Source organism: Microtus oregoni, unplaced genomic scaffold, assembly GCF_018167655.1.
Source record: "Microtus oregoni isolate MIOR12 unplaced genomic scaffold, Mior012 000009F_ref0000495, whole genome shotgun sequence".
Classification (NCBI taxonomy): Eukaryota; Metazoa; Chordata; class Mammalia; order Rodentia; family Cricetidae; genus Microtus; species Microtus oregoni.
This window is the reverse complement of record NW_024543068.1, coordinates 29,471,882-29,498,358: the sequence shown is the minus strand read 5'-3', so window position 1 is coordinate 29,498,358 and position 26,477 is coordinate 29,471,882. Positions and strand designations below refer to the sequence as shown.

Sequence of the window (26,477 nt, the reverse complement as noted above, 5' to 3'; positions counted from 1 at the left end):
CTGGCTGTTCAAAAAACAAACATTAGAAGGAATCATACCTTCATGACTCCAATACTCAATGGATGGAGATATCACACAGGGACTTTCATGGTCTTACAGAATTAATATTAAATGCTTTGACTATATAGAAGTGAATGTCCCCAAAAATGATCTTATGTCGTGCCGCGTTTATTTGGATGCTACTAAGAAAGAAAGAGAGAAAAAGAGAGAATCCGCTGAAATAATGGAATGTTCAAGAATGTTGCATGTTAATGGTTTCTTTAGAGAGTCTCGTCAGAGGATATAGTTTTCTTTGAATTTTATTTCATGTATTTAATTGTACAAATTATTACACATGGTACATACTTATAATATTTTGGGTCACTTTTACACCTCTCCTTTACCCCTTTCTCTCCCTTCTTTCTCCATCCTCTTTCCTCCTTTCACACCCACAACAAACTGAACAGTTCTCAGTGTACACAGATGTTTATGTTATTGAGAAAAGTATCTCTTGAGACCACTAAGGCTGCATGGGATCAAAGGAAAAGCTCTTTGTAAGGGTGGTCTCTATTAGGAAGGTATGGGAAAGGGATGGTGGAGAGATGAGTGGAGAACTGACAAAGGGAAAGAAGAAAAGTTACCCATACTTCATCTTCTTTTCTCACTGCCAGTTTCCGGACCTGAACTGCATCCAAGGAAACACAGCTAGAGTTTGATGCTATTTTGGATCCCATATACATTTATGATTTGAAAGCACTGTAGCAATTTAAACATCCCACAATACAGTAAAATACGCTGAGAATTTCTTGAATATATTATTTCCATGCTTGTTCAATAGCGTCTTAATCATGACAGAAGAAGTGTGGACATTTCTAAAACTAGCAAATCACAACAAAAAAACTTCAGATGGAAATAACACATTATCTAGTAGGAGTATGGAATGCACTGAGCTCAGCCACCCAGGATGAGATTTGGAATCAACATAATTTTCTGTTCACACTTATCAGGCAACTGCTTCTTGCTTGACTTAGGAAAATATTCCTCAATCACTGTAAACTTTTTAAGGATCGTTTGAGAAGCATTTCTGCCTTAGTCATAAATGTTCTACTCAGATTGTAAACCATGAGATTCATTTTCAGTTTGTGCTGGCTATATTTATGGAATGAGACATTGCATATAGAAAACAATATATATAAATCACACACATATTTTACTTTGAAACATTTTCACTTTAAAGAAAATGTCTTGTTCCTGATTTTAGCGGAAGTGCTAGAGCAACGGTGACATGAATGTTATGGGAGTGGTCAAACACTTATTTATTGGATTTAAAGTACATTTCATGAGACGGAACATATACCTGTTACTGGCACTCTAAAGAGGACAGGAACCTGAGACTAGATAGATTGTGAGCATAGGGAAAAACCTAAAACTACTAGTCTGCTAAAGGAATATAGCAACAAAATGTCTCCTAAGGACATGTTATCTCTATAAGTAAGTGTTTTGTTCCAGTGCTTCTCATTGAAGCTTCTTCCTGTAGTAAATGGAAATTAAGACAGGATCCACAAGTGGGCAATGTGTAAAGAGCAAAAGATGTTGGAACACTCAATTCTACATCAATGTCTACAATGTCTCCATCAAAACCCTTTGCTCAAGGCTCAGTGATCTATGTAGAAAAGGGGGCAGCAGATTCTACGAGCCTAGGAAACATTGTCCTCCAGACACAACAGGGCTGACGTGCATATAAAGTCTCAGAGACTGTGGCAGCACTCATAGGGACTACACAAGTTTAAGACAGATGGGTCCCAATATGGATAGGTGGAAGTGGACAAGGAGTTCCGTGTTTAACCAAGAAAATATGTGCAATTGATACTTCTTGGCAAAAGGAAACAATAGAGTGTCACTGAGTGTTTAGACCATACTCCAGGGCATCCCATGTTCAGAAGTAGTTGGCCAGCACAAAATAAACTCAATATTAATTAATTATTAATTAATTAATTAATTTTGGTGTTGTAGGCATTTGTTTTTAAGTTTTGCTTGTTAGGCAATTTTATTTTGTCTTATTGGTTTTGATTTTATTTTTTGTGATGGGAGTCTTGAAGTTGGATCAATTGGAAGGTGGAGAGGAACTGGGAAGAGCTGGGGAAGGGGATAAATATAATCAAAATATTCTGTATGCAACCATTTAAATAAAAACTGAAAAGATTAAATCAAGAGTTCAGGAATGTGTCTGAAGTTTTGTTCCTCTTTGAACTCTATATATTCTTCTGTGTGTAGACACTCACAGGTTGAAATGCTGGTTTTAAGAAGAATATATCCTTGATATCCCTACAGATTCCCAGTTAGTTAGAGACACTCACAAAAGGAGGTAAGTCCTTACATTGCCTCTTCTGTGATACAGGGAAACTGAAACCCTATGGAGTTATACACATTCAAAAGTCTAGGGAATAACTTATTAAAAACAATAGAAAGAGAAAATCTTTTTCTTTAAGCTTACTTTCTTGCCATTGGATAGAAGACAGATTCTTGGAATTAGTATAGTATTCTCTCCAGATTAACATAGTGTCCATTAGACAATTATTGTATTCAGTAAGATTACACACAACGTCAATTTGCTGATTATTTGAATGTTGTCAGTACTGAGAAGTCCCACTGGTAAGATAGTATGATAATGCAAATATTCATTCCAGAAAAGTTAAATAAGAACAAAGAAATTGTGTAACAGAGAAATAATTGTTAAGGCTTTACTTAGTTCATGTTACTTAGGTAAGAGTTGGGAGATGTCCTTTTTAATGATGACAAGGAGGGGCAAGAAACGGGTAGGGTGCATTGCTGCGCATTCCCTCTTTCCTGGAGGACGCCTGAAAAACAATGACGTTTTGTCTGCCCGTGGATTCAGTGTTATAAATGACTGTACTCTGTAAACTAGATTAAACTCATCGCTTTTTCTCAAGTGAACTCGCTTCTTTGATAAAACAATATAATAAGGTATTCACTATTGGATCTGTGACACTTCAGGCTAAGTGTTACAATGTTTTCATGTCAATCTGACATCACGATTTGACAGACTATTTTACATCTCCCTGACAATATAGGCGTTTTAAAAACAAACACAAACAAACAGACAGAAAATAAATACTGTTGACGGCATCCTCCGCCCCCCTCTGCTCCCATTTCTTTCATTTTTAAACACGGTGTATGATGGATGATAGATTCTGGCTCCTCAATATAACAAACCCTAGTGGAAAAAAAGGAGAGGACAGGAGGATAGGTGGGTGGTGGGTGGGGAAACTGCGTGGTATGTAAAATAAATGGGAAAATGTTATTTAAATTAAAAAAAGAATCTCACTTTGATAGTACTAATAATCAACTCAGGATTATTGGGTCTAGCCATTTTAATCCCATGAAGAGGCATTCTGGTAGTTTTATCGGTACTATTTCATTTTATCATGATACACGAAGTGACGGCTTGAACCCCTTACAGTTACTGACTATACTATGGCTAACAATTCTACAGCTGAGGCCAAAAACCACAGTGTTTTGGTTTGCACTATAGTAATTTACATTTTCTTAAAAGTATAATTTTGTCAAGGAGTGTCTTTCTATCATCTATCATCTTTGTACATGGATACGATGAGCTGGGGTCACTAAAATCACTACAATAATTCGCAAAAATACCACACATTAATGACAATGGAGCTAGTTAGGTTTCACTCACAGAATAATCTGTTGTGTGCAAAGGGCCTCTCCTTGCTCCTGTGACATCTCATTGTTCATCTCCATCCCTATCCAGTCCCATGTTAAGCGACTATGACACAAAGAACATAACTTCTCTTTGAAGTTCTTCTTAACTCCTTTATCTCTTCCAATAGTGGGGCTATATACACCATCAACATATTAGCTAGTCGCCATCACAGCAATCTCCCTGTTGCTGCCAATTTTGGAGCTCATACATATTGTGCTCTAGTCCCTCAAATAAGCTTTTCTTTTTTTTTCTGACTTTTTCAAATCTTTGTTTCAATGAGGTCTTTTGACACCTTACTCAAGTGAGTATGAATGTCTTTATATATTTCCTAATAACCTCAATGGAAAAGAACTTAATATTTTCATATCTACTTTTATACTTTCCAAACCACATCATGCAATTATCATTGTATTTTATATTTATTTCATATTCAGTATATGTAAGTAGAATCTTTTAAGTATAAGAACACATATAACTCTCTATATATCAAAATGTAAAGCCTTCACATAAATGAGGTTCTATAAATATGGATAAATCATGAAGTTTACAAAATATTAAATGTCTAAACTGACATTTGCTCTATGTATATTTTACATAACACTTTATTAATTATGTTTTACTTATATAAGTACAAATCAACACATCATTGTAAGTATTTTGTAAATTTCTTTCATGCAAATAAAGTATCATTAGGATTTAAGATTTTTCAGATTCTAGATATTGTTACATATTATCCAATTTTTGTAAACATTTTCTCAATAACTGGCATACAAAGTCAATATCTGAGAAAATATTTTTAAATTAAACATAACAATATTTATTTCCTCTTCAGACCAACTTACCTCTCACAATGATGTTGGTGGATTTTTTTGCAGGATTTCCCACATTATTATTGGCAATGCAGCTATAAGTACCAGCATCATCTGAGGTGATGGCAGGTATGGTAAGCGTCCCTCCATTCAAAACAATCTTTTCAGGTAGAGTCCCAAAGGATCTGACCCAGGTGAGAGAGGGCGTGGGCTCTCCTCCTGTCGTAACACACACTAATGTTATGGCCTCTCCAGGATTTACAACTATAGGATCATCCACCAAAAGCTTAATTGACGGGGATGCTAAAAGACACAAACAGAAGACATACACACATTTAGTGAGAGATGCTGCAACTGGGAGTCAACAACAAGATTATATATACTTCAATGTTTGAGCAGCTAAAATTAAACTTTGTTCCTTTTTTTAATTAAAAGACAAGGTACTACTCAAACTTGAGTCGGGTTTAATACTTCTGTACCTCGCTTAAGCAGTATAAATGCACAGAACATCATTAAATGTTTTATGCTTGATGTGATATTTTGAAGCTACTCCCTCAGATTTGAAACATTCCCTCATGAAATGTCTCCAGACTTAGGATATTAATCAAACCCATCAGGTTCAGAAAAGTCATGAAACTCATAAGAATTTTGGAGCTTCTCCAGAAGCTTCACAATGTTCCTCTTCAGTCTCTGGTAGGAGAGGACACTCTTCATTTTCACTGCCCGGAATCTGTGCAGAAAGTTCCATGAAGTCAGCCTTTACTAGTAATCCCCAACCCTGGGTGTGGCTCTCAGGAGTACAGATGTTTTTACACCATCTATACCGCCATAAGGCACTCCAGAAGACTCATGGTTTCTTAGCTAGAATTGAATATCTTCTATGAGCTGTTGTCAATGCTCTAATTTGCTCAGGCCACCCTCGGAAAGGTCACACAAGAATATGCAAATGTTCATTTCCCAGAATTATTGTTCTATCACGAGGAAAACAAAAGTGACAGAAGTTGCCAAGTGCAGCATCCATTTCTCCTCAGTGATAAGCTACTTTTTCTATCATTTGTAGTTGTTCAGTCCTTGTGTTTTCATGGCATAGATGGATGATTTTTTTCACTTTTGGATTAATCAGGAATGAGATGATTGATTTTTCAACCTGAATTTAAGCTAGCGATAGAGAGCATAAATCCTCACAGTCTTTACACACACTGACTGCACTTCTTCGGGTGCCAATTCAAGTCTGTGTTCATATGGAGTCAAAATATGTGCCTAAGGCGGTACCCTGAGTCAGGATGGTTTAGGTAGCGAGTTCTCACAAGCACAAGTTTAACAGTCAGAAAGAAACAGCCACAAATGTCCCAGCAGAAATCCAGAGGCTACCACTTCTTTTATGCTTAAATCATAAAATTCTCACAGTGAAAAATAAGTCTTCTGAATTTCCCAGGTTAAAAGTAGAAAAACAAACACTCACTAAATTAAAAAACAATCACCTTTTCACCAAACACTGAAATTAGAAGCTATATATAGAACATAAAATATGACATTCAAGCCGGGCGATGGTGGCGCACGCCTTTAATCCCAGCACTCGGGAGGCAGAGGCAGGCGGATCTCTGTGAGTTCGAGGCCAGCCTGGTCTACAAGAGCTAGTTCCAGGACAGGAACCAAAAGCTACGGAGAAACCCTGTCTCGAAAAATCAATAAAAATAAAAAAATAAAAAAAATATGACATTCATACAGGGCATATTCTACTTACAGCACAGAATAAGTGTACACAACACTTTCATAAATAGAAGTAGGGAACATATATTTTATTGGTGTTCAATTTTATATGTTCAGAAATATTTTATGACAAAATAAAACCTATATCATATGTAATTTATACATATATATTTATAGAGAGAGACTTAAATTGTTCAATGTTATTGCTTTAATTTAAAAAATTATTAATCTCAGTTTAGAGATGCAGTTTAGAATTAAAACTTGTTAACTTGTATGTTTAATCAAAAAACAAAATAAGCTGTGCAGTGGTGGCGCACATCTTTAGTCCCAGCACTTGGGAAGCAGAAGCAGGCAAATCTCTGTGAGTTCAAGGCCAGGTAGGTCTACAAGAGCTAGTTCTAGGACAGGCTCCAAAGTTACAAAGAAACCCTGACTCAAAAACAAAACAACAACAACAACAAAAAGAAAGAAAGAAAAGAAACAGAAAGCAAGAATAGGGCAATAATTCCATACTAAATATTCATGAGAGAAACAGGGAGTCTATATGGCATTTTCAAACATCCTTGTTGCCTCCTGGTTCTTCTAACATCATTAAAATAGCATGGGAATTTTCAAAATGTCACAACATCAGCTCCTCTGATGTTCTGACATTAAAGTATAAAGATTTATTATTAAAAAGATGCTAGGAAATACATATGGTAAAGGTGATATGCAAAACTCACCACAGTTGGGGGGAAAACAAAATGTATCAAAGAATTATTAAATATTAAACTAACGAATGGAAGATGTCACTAATTAAATCTTCTAAAATATGCATTGTACTTAATTATAAATGTATTACTGTCAAGAGGCAAAATGAATGCTTGCTGAAGTCAATAGCACAAGCCTAGAACGTTTTAGTTATAATAAAATTATTATATAAATCCTAATATATAATACTAACAATGTTTAATGTGTTATGCATGAATTTAAGTTAAGCTAAAAGTAACCAAGTCAAGGTTTACTAAGGTATATTAGGACCACAGAAACACTGAATTCACATTAAATAAAAAATATTTGTCTATATAAAAGGCTTATAGGAGGGTGAACAGTTCTGTAGCCTTAATATTATTCAAATGTATTTGTTAAATAAATCTCAAGGAAATTACAGGGTGGAACTTTTGACATATGTGCATTAGCATGTAACATTTCATGAACTATCTTTTACAATTATAAGGTCTTACTTAAGAATTGCATGTGATTCTTAAGAATAAGTTGAATCATGTTACAGTGAGGGATAGCTTACCATAGCACAGAAATTATTTAATATAAGAAACTCGATTTTTTAACAGCAAACTTTAAAGACTTTAGATTGAATGGGTCATTTCTAATTAGGGGTTGTATACAAACATTCTAAAGGAGGTTCTGCCTTTCATAATTTATTTCAGTTAGACAGGACCTGACTATTTAATCCAGGAATTAACTATCTTACTGTGTAACCAAATGGACATTAATATTTCCATTTTTGGAGTCTTTTGCTCCTGAGGTCTGGGATTACAGGCAATATAACTTTACCTGATATTCAAACGTCACATGCTAATATGTAATGGTGTGTGTGTGTGTGTGTGTGTGTGTGTACGTCTGTATTTTGTTGGTCAGTGTAGTATGTAGCACCAATAAAAAGCCCAGAGGATAACTTGAGGGGGATATTTCTCTCCTTTCATCACGTGGTGCAAGAGGATTGAACTCAGGTGGTCAGGTGGGTGGCAAGAGCTTTTCCTTGCTGAACCATGCCTAGCTGTAGTGTTTCATTACTTCCTGCTTTCATGTCACTTTTGTGGCTGAGGCCTGCATGGCTTCAGGGACAGCTCTAACTAGAGCGATGGGGAATGAGGAACCCAGAGCCAAACACAGAAGAGGTGGACTGAATGAGCTGTGATCTCTGATGGAGATGCACTGATGGCAGCCAGGAACCCCAGCGGGTTTATTACACATAGCATGAAAGAAGAGAAGGCCAGGATGTCATTCAAAAAGAGAAAGTTGTGATTGATAGTTTCTGCATACCATGGTTTTAGCTAAAAGTCAAAAGTTCTTGATCAATACCCATACTTAGTCCAGGGAAAGGCTTTGCGATTCTGCTGAGCCAGACCTGGAAAAGGATTTTCCACCCAATGGATCTGTCACTGTGGTCCTTGGCATGGCTGTGTTTATCTTAACAGTACACATTCAGTCTAAACTTCATTAGCTCTCCCCACATCGCATATATTTCCCAAGTTACAAATGAAACTTTTCAACCATAATTCAGTCCTACCGCTGACTTTTCTGGAGTCTGGCATGATAGTTACGCAAAGACCTGACTGTGAACTTGGGCAAGTTCTTTCACTTCCGAGTGCCTCTTTCCTGGCATTGTTAAAGCAGAGGACAAAACTATTTTTTGACTGAGAGTATAAATATGACATCCTTACTTTAATACCTACTACCCAAGATTCACTGAGAAGTGTTTTATAGTGTCATCCATTCTATGTCCATCACATAGGTTTAGTTGTAGCTTGACACACAGTGTGGCTGCTAAGAGACAAAATGTCTATAAGCAATAATTGCTTTGATTACACGTGGGAGGGGTATTTTAAGATCTGTTGTAGTTTTTAAAGGTCCTGTACCATAGCACACAAAGCATATTAAAAGTCATTCATTTTGAGAAACATGAGCCTGTATCAATCTTATTTTACAACACTGTTATTAGAGAATTAAACTCACTGTATTTCAAAATTTGTTTTCATTTGACTGTAAGAGCTCAGAGATATTTTATGCTTGTCTTGCAGGCATGTGCTGTTCTTCAGCACTTTCCTGTATGTAATCCTGCCCTTCAGCCCTTGAGGTCATGCATCATGAGGTTTCTCCTGTGATATCAGTATGGATATGAATATCCAGGAAGCGAAGACAGATAAAGCCCACCGAATTAAATCATGAACCTAACTGAGTGTGAGGTCTAAATTACTACCTGTATTGATGAGGTAACCACTAAAACACACATCTATAGCTAGGCATGGCGACAGAGACTTGTAATTCTAGCATTTCAGTGGTTGAAGTAGGATAACCAAGAGTTTGAGGTCATTTTCAGATAAGCAGAGAGTTGGAGGTAAGACTGGGCTACCGTAAACCTTATCTCAAAGCAAACAAACTAACAAACAAAATAAACTATGCCCTTATTTATAAACCAGGGCCATATATTTCATTTCTTCATCTTAGTATGCGAGACAGATTACTTTGCCTCATTTTAAAGCAATTAATAAACACAACGTTGGAGGTAGAGCAAGAGAAAACCCAAATAAGACAGCATGGAATTATTCTCTGAGATGCTAACAGAAGTGGGAGGTGGAAGTTATTGTAAAGGAAAGAAACTTGGCACAGAAAGGCATAAGGTATGTTCTCACTGATGGGGAAGTGAAGAATTGATTTAATAGAATAAAAAGTCAACCAGTGGTCATTAAAGTCTAGAAAAGGTGAAGTAGATGGAGGGGAGTTGAATATAGTATGTTCCCAAACACAATCAGACAAGGACTAAATTCTAGGGTTCTACTGCACAGTTGGATGACAGCTATATAACATATCTAGAGCATTTGCTATATGCTTTAGAGGACCTAGATGGGGAACCTGACACTTCCCAGAACAAAAATGTAATAAATGTTTGAGAGGAAATAGATAATACCTTGATTTAATGTATATTTAATGCATGATTTAATAAATATTTAATAAATGTACCTAATAAATATGATTTTATATATTAACACACATTATAAAATGTGTAGAATTAAGCCCATGCCCAATAAATAGGTAGTATTACTATGTTTCAAATAAAAACCATCAATGTAAAACACATAAACAAAGGAAATCCTAGAAATAAAGTTAAACATTTATATTAACAAATGTTGCAGATAGCCTTGTTTCAGAAAGAAACATATTCTGTGTCTAAGGGAATACTGACCCTCAGCACGTTAAAGATAGAGGGAAACAACTTCTACATCAGACTCCCCACCTCAAGGACAGGAACGTGCTATTTCTTACAACATAAAGGCTCGTTTTATTCTCTTATATTTTTCTATCCACTCTTTCTTGTTTCCCCTGGTGATCTGAGAGCAAAATCATCTATTCCTTATAAACATCACTTAAACGACTTAATAACATCTACATCTTTTTTTTTTTATAGCTCCTGCTAAGGCCTTTGGATCCTTAGAGATTCTTGGGTACTTGCTGAAGTCCCCACCCTCCTATGCTAACAATTTACATTGCAGACCCCAACTGGGATTTGTTTCAAAGCCCAAACTTCACTGTCTGGAGCAAAGAAATTCAAACCATGCTTTATAAATTGTCAAAAGAGTGCTCTAATCTAAGCACATAAAAATAAAGTGACATCATCATGTGTAGACAGTCTCCCTGTAATCAGTGTTCACATCTAACTATGGTGCCAGTCAAGATGTCAGATTGATAATGTACCAGAACTTAATGATGAAAGGTAGTTATCACAGTTATGGAGACTGGACCCCTCTTTTAGCTAAATATAACATTATACATTATGTGCTCTGTGATGGAGATAGTATGAATGATACACAAATAAATAAATGATAGATAGATAGATAGATAGATAGATAGATAGATAGATAGATAGATAGATGATGGAGGATCATAATGGATGATAGACAAGTACTTGATGATAACTAGAATATAAATGTTGCAGAAATTGATGAATAATATAACGATCCATAGATGAATCATAGGTGATAGGTAGATACAGGATAGCTTACAGATAGATGATATATGACAAATAGAAGAAGGGAGGAAAAGGAGAATAAAAAAAAAGGAACAGTATGAGAAAGATAAAGAAGAAGAGAAGAAGGAAAGATAATATGGTTAATGTGAAATGTTTCTAACAGCATCATATGGCAACCTTGGTCTTCATCTGACACTGCTATATGTAGTGACTTTGGAGACACCAGGAACTGCTGCAGAACTAAAGAAGCTGGTGACCGGGAAGTTGTCACTGGGGTGGGGGCTCTGTTGAAGTTTATCTCTGCCCCTATCTTGTTATATATCATACCCATACTATCATTTCCTGTTCTTACGTCTGATCTTGATATGAGATGCTCTGCTCTGTTAGGCACTCCCTACCATGATTGATTGAAGCTTTGGAAACTGAGAGTTAAGATAAACCATCCCTTCTTTAAGGTGTTAACTTCAGGAGTTAAAATGATGAAAGTCTGATAAAAAAAAAGTCTAACAGACAGATAATAGGTGATAGACACATAGATGGATATGTAGCTGAGATTTTAATTCTGGAAGAGATAGGAGGAGATAAAGTTAAGAAAGAAAGAGGAGTAAGAGAAGAAAGGTAAATAGGGAATGGGAAGAGAGATGAGGTAACAAAATCTGCATTTCTGTTTTCCAAAATTCTAAACAATTTTGTTCAACGCAGTGTCTTATAAACCTTAAGCCCATTTTCTGATTCAGGAACTTGTCATGTTGCTCAGGACTGTCTCTAATCTCTTGACCCTTCTGCTTCCACCTCCCAAGATCTAAGGTTATAGATTTGCACACCACCGTGGCCAACCAACACTTTAGTCAAACTTCATTATAGCATGTCTGGGGAAATAAATTCGTCCCATATCCTTTTCAAAACTTTTTTCTTAGTAAAGAAAAGCAATTCTTTCCCCTGAGATGATCAGGAGATACTTAAGAGATCCATGGAAGGATGACAGGCCTGCTGCCATGTCATATGCCTGTCTCCTAACATTGGATATTACACAGCAAGTGGGACCCTGAATCCTTTCTCACATTTGACAGTATGGGTGTGGCTGGCTAAAAGTCAAGGACACAGTATCCTCATGACCCTGGGAAAGAACTCAAAGTTCTCAAGAGTGAGAGAAATAGAGATACCAGGCAGAATGGAAGTCTCCAAGACAGTAAAATGGAAAACTCTCTCGGGTAAATACATCTATCACAATTTTCAGGGAGGACTGAAAGTGTGGCTTAGTGGAAAAGCACTTGTCTAGCAGTTTTGAGGATTGAGTTCAATCCCCAATCATATCAAAAGACAAAATAATAAAAATGTCTTAGGGATACTCTCACACTACAGGTTATGGTAAATTGGCTGCAATAAATTTCTAAAATCAAGGCACTATACACAGTTGAATAAAAACATAAAACTGAATTGAGAATTAGAAAAAAAAATTATTTTAAATCTGGAATTATATGAGAATCATGTCCACTTGAATTTTAGCAACTCTGTCACTAGTGAAATTTTCTATTGAGATTAAACAAAGATTTTGAATGGAATCTTAACCATTTAGTTTTAGTTGGATTAAAGTAGATTGAGTGAGGAAGAGAAATACTGTCTTGGGTGTATTGTTTATTTTGCAACCCATCAGTGGAGGAAAGCATGAGCATAAGCATCCTTTTCAAACCTGAAACTAGGATACATTGTTCCTCATAGCTACATTCTCATAGACTTTGCACTTCCATGGACCAGGGATATTTAATCCTAACACTAGAGCCTAGTTTGCTCCCTAGGCTATAATTTGAAGACCACAAGCTGTTACTTATTACATTCATCTATCACATATTTCAACAAGCAAAATGTGTTTCCTTGGATGCAAATAATTTGAGAATTAATTAGTGGATTGATTCACAAGAAAACTGACGAGGAAGAAAAAAAGAACAAGTAAGAATTCCTTGATAGAAATGTTATCCCTGTTATTATGTTTCTAATTTTCATCCTTGGAAGTGGGTCCTGGAAGTCATTCTTAGGTGGAAACTGCAAGGAGCATTGACAAAGATGAAGAGACTAGAAATGGAGAAATGTCAGGAAAGATGCTGTGATAATCAGGCTTTGGAGTGGGAAACCCGGCTCTTTCCTGCACAACCAAGAGTTTGCCCCTCAGAACTCTCTTAATGATCATGGTAACTGGGAGGGTTTTTCAGCATCTATGAATCACTGGACTTTAATTTCCCAGGTTCATGATAACCAGAGAAAGATTTTCTGCAGAAGGACAGTTATTTCAGTTTTATTTCTGTTGCTGTGATAATTACCCGGACCCCCCAATAATATTCAAACAAGAAAGGGATTATTAGTCTTACCATTTTAGGTTCTGGTGCATTATTGCGGAGAAGTTAAGGAAGGATCATAAAGCTTGCCATCCACGGTCAAAAGCAAAGAGAGAATATTTGCCTGGATTCTTGTTCTTTTGTTCTTGGCTACCCCTTTCCTATTGTGCAGGACCTCTTGCCTAGGGACTGTTGTCACTCAGAATAGGCTGCTATACCAGCTAGCAAGCAAGGTAATCCCCACAGACAACCCTACAGGCCTATCTGATGTAAATGACTCCTCTGGAAACTCCCTTTCCAAGTAATAAAAGGCTGCATGAGGTTAACAGTAAAAGCTAACTAGCAAGTAAATTAGCGCAGTGATATTTTGTTTGTGCTTTAACACATAAAGCTTACCTGAAGATCAGAGTGCGAAGCTAGACAAACTAATTAGCCTTAGAGAATTCGTAGAGACGGGATTTTGTCTATTGGGTCTGAGCATTCAGGGAGGTAAGAACTCCAATGATTGGCTGATGTCCTTCTCTGATCTTTCAGCTTTTAAATCCCTAATATTCGACTCCAGATTTTTATTTAATAAGACCAATTAAGATTGTGTTACAAATAAGAACTCTGGTTGTTTTGCTTTTAGAGGTTTTAGGTTCCCAAGGTTATCAACATTTAAAAAAAAATATCAAATGAAAAACTCCATAAATAAATTTGTTCATTAGATTTCAATTATATAATTTTAACTAGCATGAATTTATAGCAGCCTATTCTGTCAGATTCATCACTAATCATTGTCTAGTGGATCCATGTTGCGTATGCTGCTGGCCCCTTCATCACTTAGTCGTCCTCTGGCTTAATCGTCTACTGTCTCAGCATTGCTGTTTGTGTTCCCAGAGAACCTTTACTTTCTTTAATAATGGCAAAAAAGCAAAAGTCATGATACCTACAGTTCAGATTTGACAACAGGAAGCCAGTAAGTGCATCCTTTAGGGAAAAAGACAAAGATCAAATAAAGAAAGTGAAAGAAATGTATCGAATGTCACAGTGAAAATACAATCCTCTCCAAACCATGTGAGGAGGGAGATAGAATCATTTGCTAGTTACATCTCACACTGTAAACTCTACAGCCAATGTGCATGATAAGTGCACAGTTAGGATTCATAAGGCATTGTATGTGGGTGGGAGACATGAAGGAACAAATGATTTTTCAATTGCAGCAACTATTGCTATGTGACAAAATTGAAAGGTGTATGAACAAAAGCAAAATTATCCTCCCTCTCCTCAGAAAGAATGATGCAGCCATATTGTTTATGAGATGGTTTCATCAATGCTTCTTCCCAGGAGGGAAGACATACTTAGAAGAGGACGGAAGAGAGTAAATTCCTGTTCACGATAATCAATGTTTCTTGGCATTCTGAGTCTTTTACCATAAAATGAAAATGTTTATGTAGACTTTAATCTGGAATGCTGCAAATCATTTGCTATGGCTAAGATGCCAAAGCAGCAATACGGGAATTAAAAGCAGGCACTGTAAATTAACATGGTAACTCTGATGTGATGCTTTCAATTACATTCTAAACTTCGAGGAGACTGATAGAAAGGTTAGGAAAGCCATTCAGATAGAAAGACAAGCTGGTCAAGAAGGAATGATGACATTCTTGATGGTCAAGTGCAAGGACACACGGAAGGATACAGAGAAGCGTTAATGATGGAGCAATTGGATAGATGTTGAACCTTCTGAAGAAGTGAAGATGAAAAAGAAGAAACAACAGGTATGTGCATACATCCAGGAAGTAGTCTCATAAAGGTTACTTGGGGCATATGGAAGTAAATTATGAATAATAATATGAACTTGTTAAGGACAATGGCCAGCTATGACTCTGTGATTATTTTTCAGGGTCTAGCATAGGTCTGAAAACAAGAGCTTTAATATCTTAAGATAAATCTGTATTTAAGCTATTTAATATTAAATATATTTATTAGCTTCATCTCAGTCAATTCAATCCAAAGCTTAATTTCCTCTCCCCCTTCCTTCCCTCAAAGCTTAATTCTGAAAATAAAAAACAAGAACAGAGAGGTCGGCTCTGCTATCAATCATGAGGTAGGTGTCAGATGAAGTGAATGAGAAAACATTATGAGGTAGCAAACACTAACACATGTAGTCTGTTAACTTCCCCTTTTTGTTCTGTAACCTGATGTTTTTAAAGTGGTGGGAAAGTATAGAAGATGTGTCTGCTTTTTCAGTCACTTCATGCAGATTTCATTCTCCATGTGTATTTCATGCCATGTGTGGAGAAATGAAACTTCAATGAACACTTCACAAAATAAAGAGGGGAGAATCTATTTGAAGTTGTAAACACTAAGGGATCGTGCCCATTTACATGACTTTATTACTTCAATATTACCATCCACTCGTGGACTGATGCTCAGGACAGCAAAGGAAGATAGCATACTGAGGAAGTGTAGTTGAATTGATGTCCAAGGACATTACAATATTCTAACTCATCCCTGTAAATAGTACTTAATGCAGGTGTGAACCTTTGCTAGAGATATTGAAGTCAACATGTGTTTTTGTTATCATCATATTCATAAGACAGAGGTTTCTGGAAATGTTCAAGAAAACAATCCTTTTTTCTTCATAGAAAATAGCATTAAAGGATTCAGAAAGTGATCAATTTTATAACAACACAAATCTCAAGTAACGGAGCCTCTAGATTATTTTTAACTTGGAGGGTGCTTTTACTGTATCTTTTGCTGGTATTACTGTTATCAGTGATTGTATGCCTTCAAATATCTTGCTTCTTTCTAGTGAAACACCTGACCTATTCATTTAACTGAGTACATATTTATAGGGCATTTATAGGACATTATCAGGTTCTGTAATATGGCAATGAAAAAACAACCCAAAGTTTCTCAACACTCAGAATAATGAGGCCCTTGAAGACAACTCCCTTTGTCTCATGTGACCTCATATTGTTAGATCATTTCCTCATTCCCTGAATATGCTCACTGAAGTAAAAATGGCCACAGTCAATTATCTATGCCATTAGAAACATCTATTGTCCTGAGATGTCTCTATAAATTTGGAAAGGCACTATAAAGACAAATTTCAGTATTGCATGTAGCTTCCTCTGTTGGTTCACAGTCCCTTCCTCTCCCTTTCACCCTGTAAGCTCTTGGTAGACCTGGCCTCATTCAAGTTCAAAAGAGAATCAAAAAACTTATGATGACTAGCACTCACTGAAAGAATTCTCAACTTAAATATTTCCAGCTAAGATATTGCTGATGCATGAAAATAACTTGTTGTACACAGGAGATACTGGAACTAGCAGAGCAAGGCTATATTGTAAGGTTACATTTATCACAAGCAGAGGAGGAATTCACTGTTTCTGTTGCCTGGAGTTCACTTTTATGGCTTACTCATTTAGTAATCAAACCATCAACTAATTTATTATGCTTAAATATCAACGTCTAGTCTTCATCATGATCGCAGCTTTTAACAAGGTGACTGGTTTAATTCTTCCTTTTCAGGAGCAAGAATGATTGTAGTAGTCTACCACTGTGACATCATTAGGAATAGAACATCAAGGTGACAAGAGCAATATATGTTTGTTATTTATTTATTTATTTATTTATTTATTTATTTATGTACCACAAGCACATGAAAGAGGATATAACAAAGCATTAAGCAGTTAATGATGTTCTCACGGATAAAAAAAATAATGGAGACCTGAGCCAGGTGTGGAAGCACACACTGGTCTTCATCACACTTGTTGAGGCTAAGGCAGGAAGGGGATTACCATTTTGAAGCCAAGTTTTGTCTACAAACAAATCAGCCAGCAGGTAACATGAGTTATTTACAAAGCAGCAAACAAAACAAAACAACCAAAACACACACGACAACTATAAAAACTCACCAATTCTTGAAATAAATCACATATATTATATTACTAATAGTCATGGCAAAGAATTGCTTCTACATAATTTTTTACATTTTGATCAACAAATGAATAGGTCTTATCTTTAACACAAAAATTTTTCAGTTATATTACTGAAGATTACTGCTTATAAATACAACAATTAAGCTAAGTAATGTCTCAGAAATCAAATAAAGGGATCATAATGTTTTTTGGAGAACTAGTATGTAGGTAATTACAATGAGATACCAAGATTTAAGTCAGTGTCAGGAAAGAATTATAACTTTTCTAAGTGAATAACATCAGTGAGAAAATAGAACAATTGAAGACTAGTGTTGATCTTACAGCTAGCTGTTATATTTTTAATTGTGGGAGTATCAAAAACAGCTCTCATATTACTTAAATATTTGTTTGATAAAGATGTTATAGCTTTGATTACCTATCCTGGGACTAATTTATTTCAGTGTTATATTTTGAATCCTGTATAATTGCATAACTTCAATTCATAGAATGTTGATTGTGGTTTGTTCATAATTCTCCAGAGCGCTGGGTTTTTCTCTAATCAAGGAGTAAATTAGTTAGTTTCTAAGGAGGCCTGCCTGGAGCATATTCTGCCTTGATAAAGAAAGCCCTGGGGCACAAAGCCGCAACTTAGGACATAATTATTCTTACAGTACTCAAATGCATAAATTGGTTCACAATATAGCAAGTATTAAAAGTCACTCGAGGAGTCTAAACGATCTTGTCAGTGATAGCAACAGAATAAGGTGATTCAGTGAAAAACGTGAACATACATATTTTCTCTTAGTGATTATTAATTGGGCAAAGTAAGAGACTTGCTTACGATTCCTCCGTCTAGGCATTAAGCCCACTTTGATCACGTTCTAGTCCTCCTTTACTCTTCCTGTCCTTCCTGTGTGTTCTAGATATTAATCCCTTGCTGAATAAGTACTACACTAAGGTGTCTCTCCACCTTAGAGGTGTCTCTTAGCTCTTCTGTTGTTGAGAGACTTTTAAATTTGATGGAGTTCTCTATTTATAAATTATTTTAAGAAAAAATGCCAAGCTGATATAGATTCACTAAGAATCAATTGTGTACCCGGATTTGGCCTGGGCTTTGAAAAATGTCCTAACAAATCAAACAAAAATCCTGTTCTCCTGGAGTGTGTCAATAGATAAAGCTGATTAGAGCTGTTACTGTATCTGAGGTGATGTCCAAAAAGCTTTATATATGGACACTTAAATTGCTTTATAAAAAGAAAAGGAAAGTAAACATCACAGATCAAATCAAACTGAAATATTTCTGAATACCAAAGAGAAAAATCACCATGGAGAAAAATGTAATTCATAAACAGAAAGAAAATAGTTGTATTCCATATGATATTAGGAGTTAGTCTCTAAAACATATGAGGATCTCATATTATATGTGTATATCCAATGAAATATACAAAAAATGATTAACACTTTCCCAAAGAGGACATACAAAGGATAATGGACATTGGCAAAACATGCTCATTGTTATCAAGCATTAGAGAATGAAAAATTAAAAACAACTCTATGACATCACTCATACATGTCATGATAGAAATTATTTTTTTAACATGTAGTAGGATGGTGATACTTTGTAAAAATTCACTTCCACTTTGAGAATGGTGCAAAACAAGTGCAGCGAGCGTCAGCATGGAGACTTATCATCAATACAAATGTAACTTCCAGGTTAACTTGCCATGGTTTGTAGGATCCTGAATAGTACTCAGGAAAATCCCATCAAGAAGAAGAGATGTTAGGACCATTAACTACAGCATGATAGCCAAAAATCAGAAAAAAACTAAATTATATAAGATGAATGGATATAGTAAATACAAACATTGCACATGACATAATCAATCATTCAAAATGAAAAATTATATTATGTGTAAAACTATGTAACATTTTGATTAGAAATATAAGCATGTAAGATACACATGGTATATAATTTTCCTTATAAATAGTATCTAACACATTCAATCAGATTCCCATAATGTGGAACAGTGGTAGCCAGGGCTTGAGGGAGAATGAAGTGGGACATTCATAACCTGGGCATAAAACATTAACCAAGCGAAATGAACCAACTCTCAGATCTGTAGCGTATCACTGTACTTATACTCATCAATAATATATATATTAATATACATACATACACATACATATAAAAAATGTCAGAGTACAGATATCATCTTTGCCTTTTGCCCCTAGCCCGAATTAAATATAACACATTTACAAGTGGAATTAAAAAATAAAATTACCAAAGAGAAGACTGTGATTTCCAGTTTTGTATGTAGGTGGAGTCGCTTTAATGGATTGGATTACAAAATCACAAAGTTGTGCTTTTCACTGGATAAGGTGGCAAATTTAAACTATGCACCTTGTAGTCCATGTCACTAACGCATCATGCTGACTTGAAGAAACTACTAACTGCTGTCTAGTTCTGTTATCACAGGTCGAGTTCAAATGAGTCCATTCAAGTTTCACACTTAAGTAGCTCTTATCTCGGGGCTTCAGACAGAATATTTACATATATTGTTCTGTGTTTTAGGACTGTGCTGTTATGTGATAAGGAAGGTACTTAGTTTTCAAATAAATGAACAGCACTGTCTTCACACAGAGGAAAAATATAAGCTGCACAAAATGGAAACCTGCTTAAGGAGAAAGTAAAGAGCAATAAAATCATATTAATACTTTAATTTTCAATGAAAGATCAAATATTAAATCACTTCTTAATTCACTTCCTTTCTAAACAGAAATGCACGTAGAAAATATTCTGTCAGTATCTCCTTTCCCAATGTTACTAGAAAAAAAAAGCTATCACATTCTAGTTACAGCATATTTAGTAGTTATTTTATCAAACTACATTTCTCATTATTATTAGGTTAATTAGCTACAGAAATATCTTTGCAGAGTTAACATTTACCAGCCATTATTTTTAGCACAGAAGTATAAAAAATTTAATACTTATATATATTGATTTACATATGTATAAAAGCAACATATATATAATAGCATATAGAGATTTACATATTAACCAAATAAATATATTGAAAATCAACTTTGGATTAATATGTTTTATATAGAGAATATATATGTATCAAAAAGTATTATATATAACATACACATTTATTATATATTGTGTATATACTTATGATACCTTATTAACTTGTATCTATATTTAATATTTTCCTCTACCAAATCAGAGTAGCATTTTGCTCAAAGTTTCTAAAGTAGAAACCGAAGGAGCAATTTCAAGCAAACTGACATACACACACACACAAACACACACAAACACACACACACACACATATATATTAAACATTTTATGCCTAGTTGTCTTCATAATTTTTCTAATCTCATATTAAGTCTTATTAAAAGAGAAAGAAGGCAATGAGACAGTGAATATATTCCCATTACACTGTGTGTCTACCAGTAATCTATATTGATGACTTTATTGGAGATTCATGTCACTGAACCACCAGTCAACAGCATGCCCAAGTAGCAAAATGCAACATCTCAAGCAGAGTAACTGAAAAGAATGGGTGTAAAGTATTGTCATTCAATACATGAACTAAGGCATACTACTGAACAATTGGAGAAACCTATTTTCTACAGCAATAGAACAGCAACAAGAAGAGCATGCTTTTATTTTCTTCCAATAAATAAAAGTACAGTTCTTAAGACTTTTTCCAAACCAGGAATTAGGGGAATAGCTTAAAAAACTGTCATGCTTTGAGAAACAGGTGCCACAGTATGAAATAAAAAGGGTACCCTGACTTACAATCAAAGAAGAAATATGCATGTATCTGATGTTTTGCCTGCTCACTCTCTCCATCTTCCAAATGATCACTCTCCTTATAACCTGTGTATACTGGGTATACCATACCTTCAATATGGGGTCTTCTCAACTTAATTAAAATATTCATGGAAACTAAAAGTACAAACACACATACACAGAATAAGCTTTGAGTTTTGGTAGGTACATATGTGTGTTTAACAGAGATTTCATGACCACAGAAAGTCATGTTATTCATAAATTTTATTATTACTGCTAAGCAGACAATGTCTGGAAAAACACAAATATTTAGTATAAAGACAACAAAAGTATATTTCTTTGATCATGATAGTTTATTAAAGAAGAGAATATATTCATGGCTCACTCAAAGGAACTCTATTTGAATTTTGCCTCAACTTTAGTTTGTAAAATGTATTTTATAAGTGTTCTCTGGTAAAACATTAATCCCTATTTTGGTAAGAAATAAAATTGACAATTTTGTGGGTAACTGGATGATGGATATGGCTACCTACAAGAAACTTTGAAAATATGTTTGGCTTTCTCTATTACAGAAATCAGCACAACCGAAATGAAACATTCAGCCTACTTCACACAGGTGTTAGGGAATTTACATTTAATGAATATATAAAATCTAATATTTTTTCTTATTTTTCCATCTATGTACAAAAGAAGCTAGGACAAAATAGCTGGGAATTAATATTTCTTCTGGAAGTACAGATTAGTAGATTGAATCATTGATACTTTTCATAAGCAAGCGAACAACTGAAGAAAGAAGAGAGAGAAGTCCTTTGGCAGGATGGCGTTATGCATGGCATAGCTTTCCTTTCTGTCATCATGATTTGCCTGAACAGTTTACATGTAATCTCAATCATCTGCACAATATCATAATGGCATGCAATTCCTGAGGAAAATTGATATTATGGGTGGAAAACAACAGTGGGCAGTCACATATCTTCTCTGTAGGAGTAACACTTCCCTGAAAGAGTTTTGAATGAGAGTCACTGAGAAAACATTATTTACAAAGACTCTTTCAACAATGCATTTAATTCAAAAGTGATTTGTTGCCCATTTTTCAAATGGTAAAATACCCTTGTGAAAGAGGACAAAAATCAGGTATCAATATTCTTAAATTCTGTAAGCTTGGACTTTTCAGGGAAGGTTCTTAATGGTCAAGGATCAATAGACAGTAGTACATCATTTCTTGCTACTTATCATTCCTGTAAATTTTGTTGTTGCTTTTGCTCGTTGACCAACAAAAGTGAAATATTATAGTACATAATTTTCATCAATTCTTATCCAACTGATCATATTATCAATGCAATTTAGCAGAAATTAATGATATGAACCAGCATTGACAATGGGTTATCTACAGAGTGAATTGTAAGCCACATCAGTCAGCACCACACATAGAGGATGTATCTCCAAAAAATAAAAACAAAGACAAAAAATTACTACAAAACCCCCAACAACATAAATGGAAGGAAGGAGAGAGAGAGGGAGGAAGGGTGGGAGGCAGGAAAGAAATGAAGAAAGGAAGGAAGGATAGAAGGAATTAGAAATAAGAATGGATGGAAAGATGGGTGGAAAGAAAGAAGGGAGGAAAGATGGATGGAAGGAAACAAGGAAGAAAGGAAGGAAGAAGATAGGAAGGAGGGAAGAAGGAAAGAGGGAAGAAAGGATGGATAGAAAGAGGATGGAAGAGAGGATGGATGGAAAGAAAGAAGGGAGGGAAGAACGGAAAAAGGAAGGAAAAAGGAGAGAAGGATGGAAAGAAGGGATGAAGGAAAAAAGGAAGGGAAAATGGGAGGTTTTGCATCTTCCTCATCAGAGTCAGTAATTTATAAAATCCCAAACCCCTCTGGAAACCAGAAGTTATCACAGAAGTTTTTTTTTTTTTTTCGAGACAGGGTTTCTCTGTGGTTTTGGAACCTGTCCTGGAACTAGCTCTTGTAGACCAGGCTGGTCTCGAACTCACAGAGATCCGCCTGCCTCTGCCTTGATTGTTTAAAAATAGAAAATCCCATTTCTTCAGAAATTTTTCATTTGGGCCTTCAAACATCCAGATCTCAAACAAACAGAAAAAACTTCCATCTGCTATTATTTTGCTAACCTTCTGTGCCACTTGGGTACCCTGTTTCTTTAAGAGACAAGTTCGACCCACTCCCAACCCCCACTTCTGCCTGAGGCAAGCAGATCCCCAGCCTCCTCCCCAGCCTGTTCTCTCTCTCTTCCTGTCCTTCTTCTGAAGAGGTAACTACTGCCCCTCTCCCTTCTTCCCCCATTTCACCCCTTTCCTCTTCACCCCTTTTCCTTCTTACCCCTTCTCTTTACCCTAAACAACTCACTAAATAAACTCTATACCCAAACTCTCTCTCTGCATAATGTATCTGTCTGACTCTCACAGGTCCTGGTCTTCCACCCACTAAGGTAACCTTTAGCTGCCCCCCCTCCCACCACCACCACCACCACAGAGGCCTTGGGTGACCCACCACTGCCAATCATGGGACCACTGCCCCTTGTGGGACAGATCCCCCCCATGTGTTTATAAATAATAACACATGCAACCTGAGATATGGAAATACCCTGAGAGGATTAATGTGTTTAACCCCAAAACAAACCTCGATATCTATCTATCTATCTATCTATCTATCTATCTATCTATCTGGCTCTTTCCTTTCCTTTTCTTTCCCTGATATCTCCTTTTACTCTCTTAATCTCCCAAATGATGAAAATATTCAATGGATGACAAAGCCCAGGCTGAAAGACAGGTCTGGACTAACATAGGGGGGACAGACTCTGTGTACTTTTAATGATCAGCAGGCAGGACAGAAGCTTAATATGACTTTCAAGGGATTTGTTAGAAACTGAAAATTTGAAAAGAGTCAAACCATGTTGTACAAATTTCACTTTTAAAATATAAATTAATATTCTTAATATTTGTAAATGGCGCTGAATTTACCTCACTAATTCCGTGAAACCATTATTCAACAGAACGGTATAAGCTTCTGAAGGTTTTTCTGAGTAATGCTTTGTGGGCCAGGTGGAGGGCTCAGCATGTAAAAGCACTTTCTGCCAAGCCTGAAAAACAGAGCTCTATCCCTAGGTCCCAAGTGGCGGGAGAAGAGGACCACCTCCTGCAAGTTATTCTCTGACCCAGACATGTGCACTCGGGAACACAAGTTCTCCCCTAAGTAAGTAAATAAATAAACAAAAATAGTGTTTTATTATAATTAAATTCAAGTAACATATTAAATTAAAGATAGTTACACTGGAAACATAATAAGTGACCATTTAGACACCTCTTAAAACAGACTATTTGATGGTGCTCTAAAATATTCATGTTGTATTGAAAGAACATTCATATCATTGCTTTCTGTCTTAATACATCTTATTTGATTCATAAAGTTTCTTTGACCTTGTATTTTTTTTTTACCGTCCAATTTCTGACTTATAGTATCTACTGGGAAAGTTGGTAGTTGATGAGGGATGCTTTATGTAAGAATTTAGAGTCTCAAAATAAACTTGAGTTCTAGGAATGTAAAAAATTCATTGGAAGGACAAGCTACACAGGTAGAGCGAGAACCCAGCAACTTGCAAACTTTCTGTTACTATGGTAATACAATTTTGGAAAATCTGGGTCATCTTGTTGCTGTGGAAACACTCAGGAAGAGCAAAGTTGAAACCTCATAATGACCATTACTTTTTCTCCCCAATTGACAGTGAAGCCATCATCTATATTTTCCTGTATCTGAAGCTGCATTAGTGAGTCTGGGGCACATTTCATTTTGATTACCTTAGGAAATGAGGAAGCAGTTAGATGGATGATCTACTGTGTATCAACAATGTTATTGCTTTCCTCTATTTGTTTTACAAACTCCTTTTTTTCTGTCTTAGATTGCAACTATTTTTTTTTCTCATGTAATATATCCTGATTATCGTTTCCTTTCTGCTTTTCCTCCTAGTTCCTTCCCACCTCCCCTCTCATCCGAGTCCACCTCCTTTTAGTCTCTCAGAAAACAGACAGGATTAAGGGATAATAATAAAATAAAATAGATTAAGATAGAACAAAAACTAACACATGGGAAGGGGACAAAACAAACTAACAGAAGAAAAAGAGCTGAATTTGATGCCAGCCAGGTCTACAGAGCGAGTTCCAGAAAAGCCAGGAACTCTGTTTTGAAAAACAACAACAACAAGAACTACTACTAAACAAAAAGCCATTTTATATGAGTATGTGTGTGTATGTATGTGTATGCAAGGGACCTGTGGGATAAAACAAAAAATATATATAAATAAAATATATTCAAAATAATAAAATGTAAAATAAAATTTAAAAAAAAAGAAAGAAAGAAAAGTCTTGTACAACACTACATGACAAAGAATCTCCAAAGATAGCTTTGAGACTATTTTCTGTTGACCATCGAAACTAAACTATTTCAGGAAGTCATATTTTATATTTAAAAATTGAATCAATGACATAGGTCACATACAAATATATCCCACATAGCATTTATACCCTCAGATTTCTCTGGGAAATAGTGTTTATTTGTAAGAAAGTAGTCTATTAATAATGAACATGAAGCATTATAAACTTTGTTTAGTCACTGGTGGTTGAAATAAACAACCACAGGAGTATGACATTTCCTTAATCATCTTCGCTTCAGTGATGATTGCAAGCATATATTTTCTTCTACTATTTGGATTATAAATTCTATCATAATTAGTATTTGGGAATATTCTCTAAGTTATACTAATATTCTCTATGTGCCAAATACTTTTATGTTTTAGATATCTAGATTTCCTACCTATAAAAGCAAACAATATGATTACTTTTTGCCTTTCTTATCTCTGATTTTAAGAAGTATCAAAAACAGAAGCCAAATAATGTCTCTAGACTTAAAGAACCAGAATTTGCACCCTATGTTCTTAAATGAAAACACTTACAGAAAAGCAGTTTGGAGAGCCTGTTGAGAGAGACAGGCTGTATCATTTAGTTTTCTATGACTTGATACTCATTACATATTTCAAACTGGTATCAAACTCTCCATAATCCTACTGCACTAAGATTGTAGGTGCAAAACACCATGACTGGCCAGGAAAACATGTTATTGCCAAACACAGTCTAACAACATTTACTGTTAAACACCAGCATATATGCTGATAAAGCCTTTTTATTCCCGGTAACATCAATTACTTGCTCCCAATATCCTAATGTGCTCAAAGCTTAAAAAAAAAAGGCAAAAGTTATCCTAGTCTTTCATGTACTAAATTTAGAAATATACAAAATTATAACCAGAAAAATGCATACTTCACTGTCATATAATAGCATTAGCGTCTTTACCCTGCTTTCAAAAAATAATGAGAGTACCATAATAAAATCATGTCTGTCTCTCTTAAGGCTCAACCTTCATTCGTCCCTGAATTTGCTTTCTCCC

At 35.5% G+C, this 26,477-nt stretch overlaps 1 protein-coding gene across 2 annotated transcripts in view; it reads right to left on the bottom strand.

The window, feature by feature from the left end:
• Positions 1 to 26,477, bottom strand: part of Mdga2 (MAM domain containing glycosylphosphatidylinositol anchor 2) — a 725,366-nt gene that overhangs the window by 215,444 nt on the left and 483,445 nt on the right. For both annotated transcript variants that reach the window (XM_041658245.1, XM_041658246.1), the window contains exon 6: positions 4,564 to 4,833. In XM_041658245.1, coding sequence (XP_041514179.1) covers positions 4,564 to 4,833 — 270 coding nt within the window. The remainder of the gene's footprint in view (positions 1 to 4,563; positions 4,834 to 26,477) is intronic.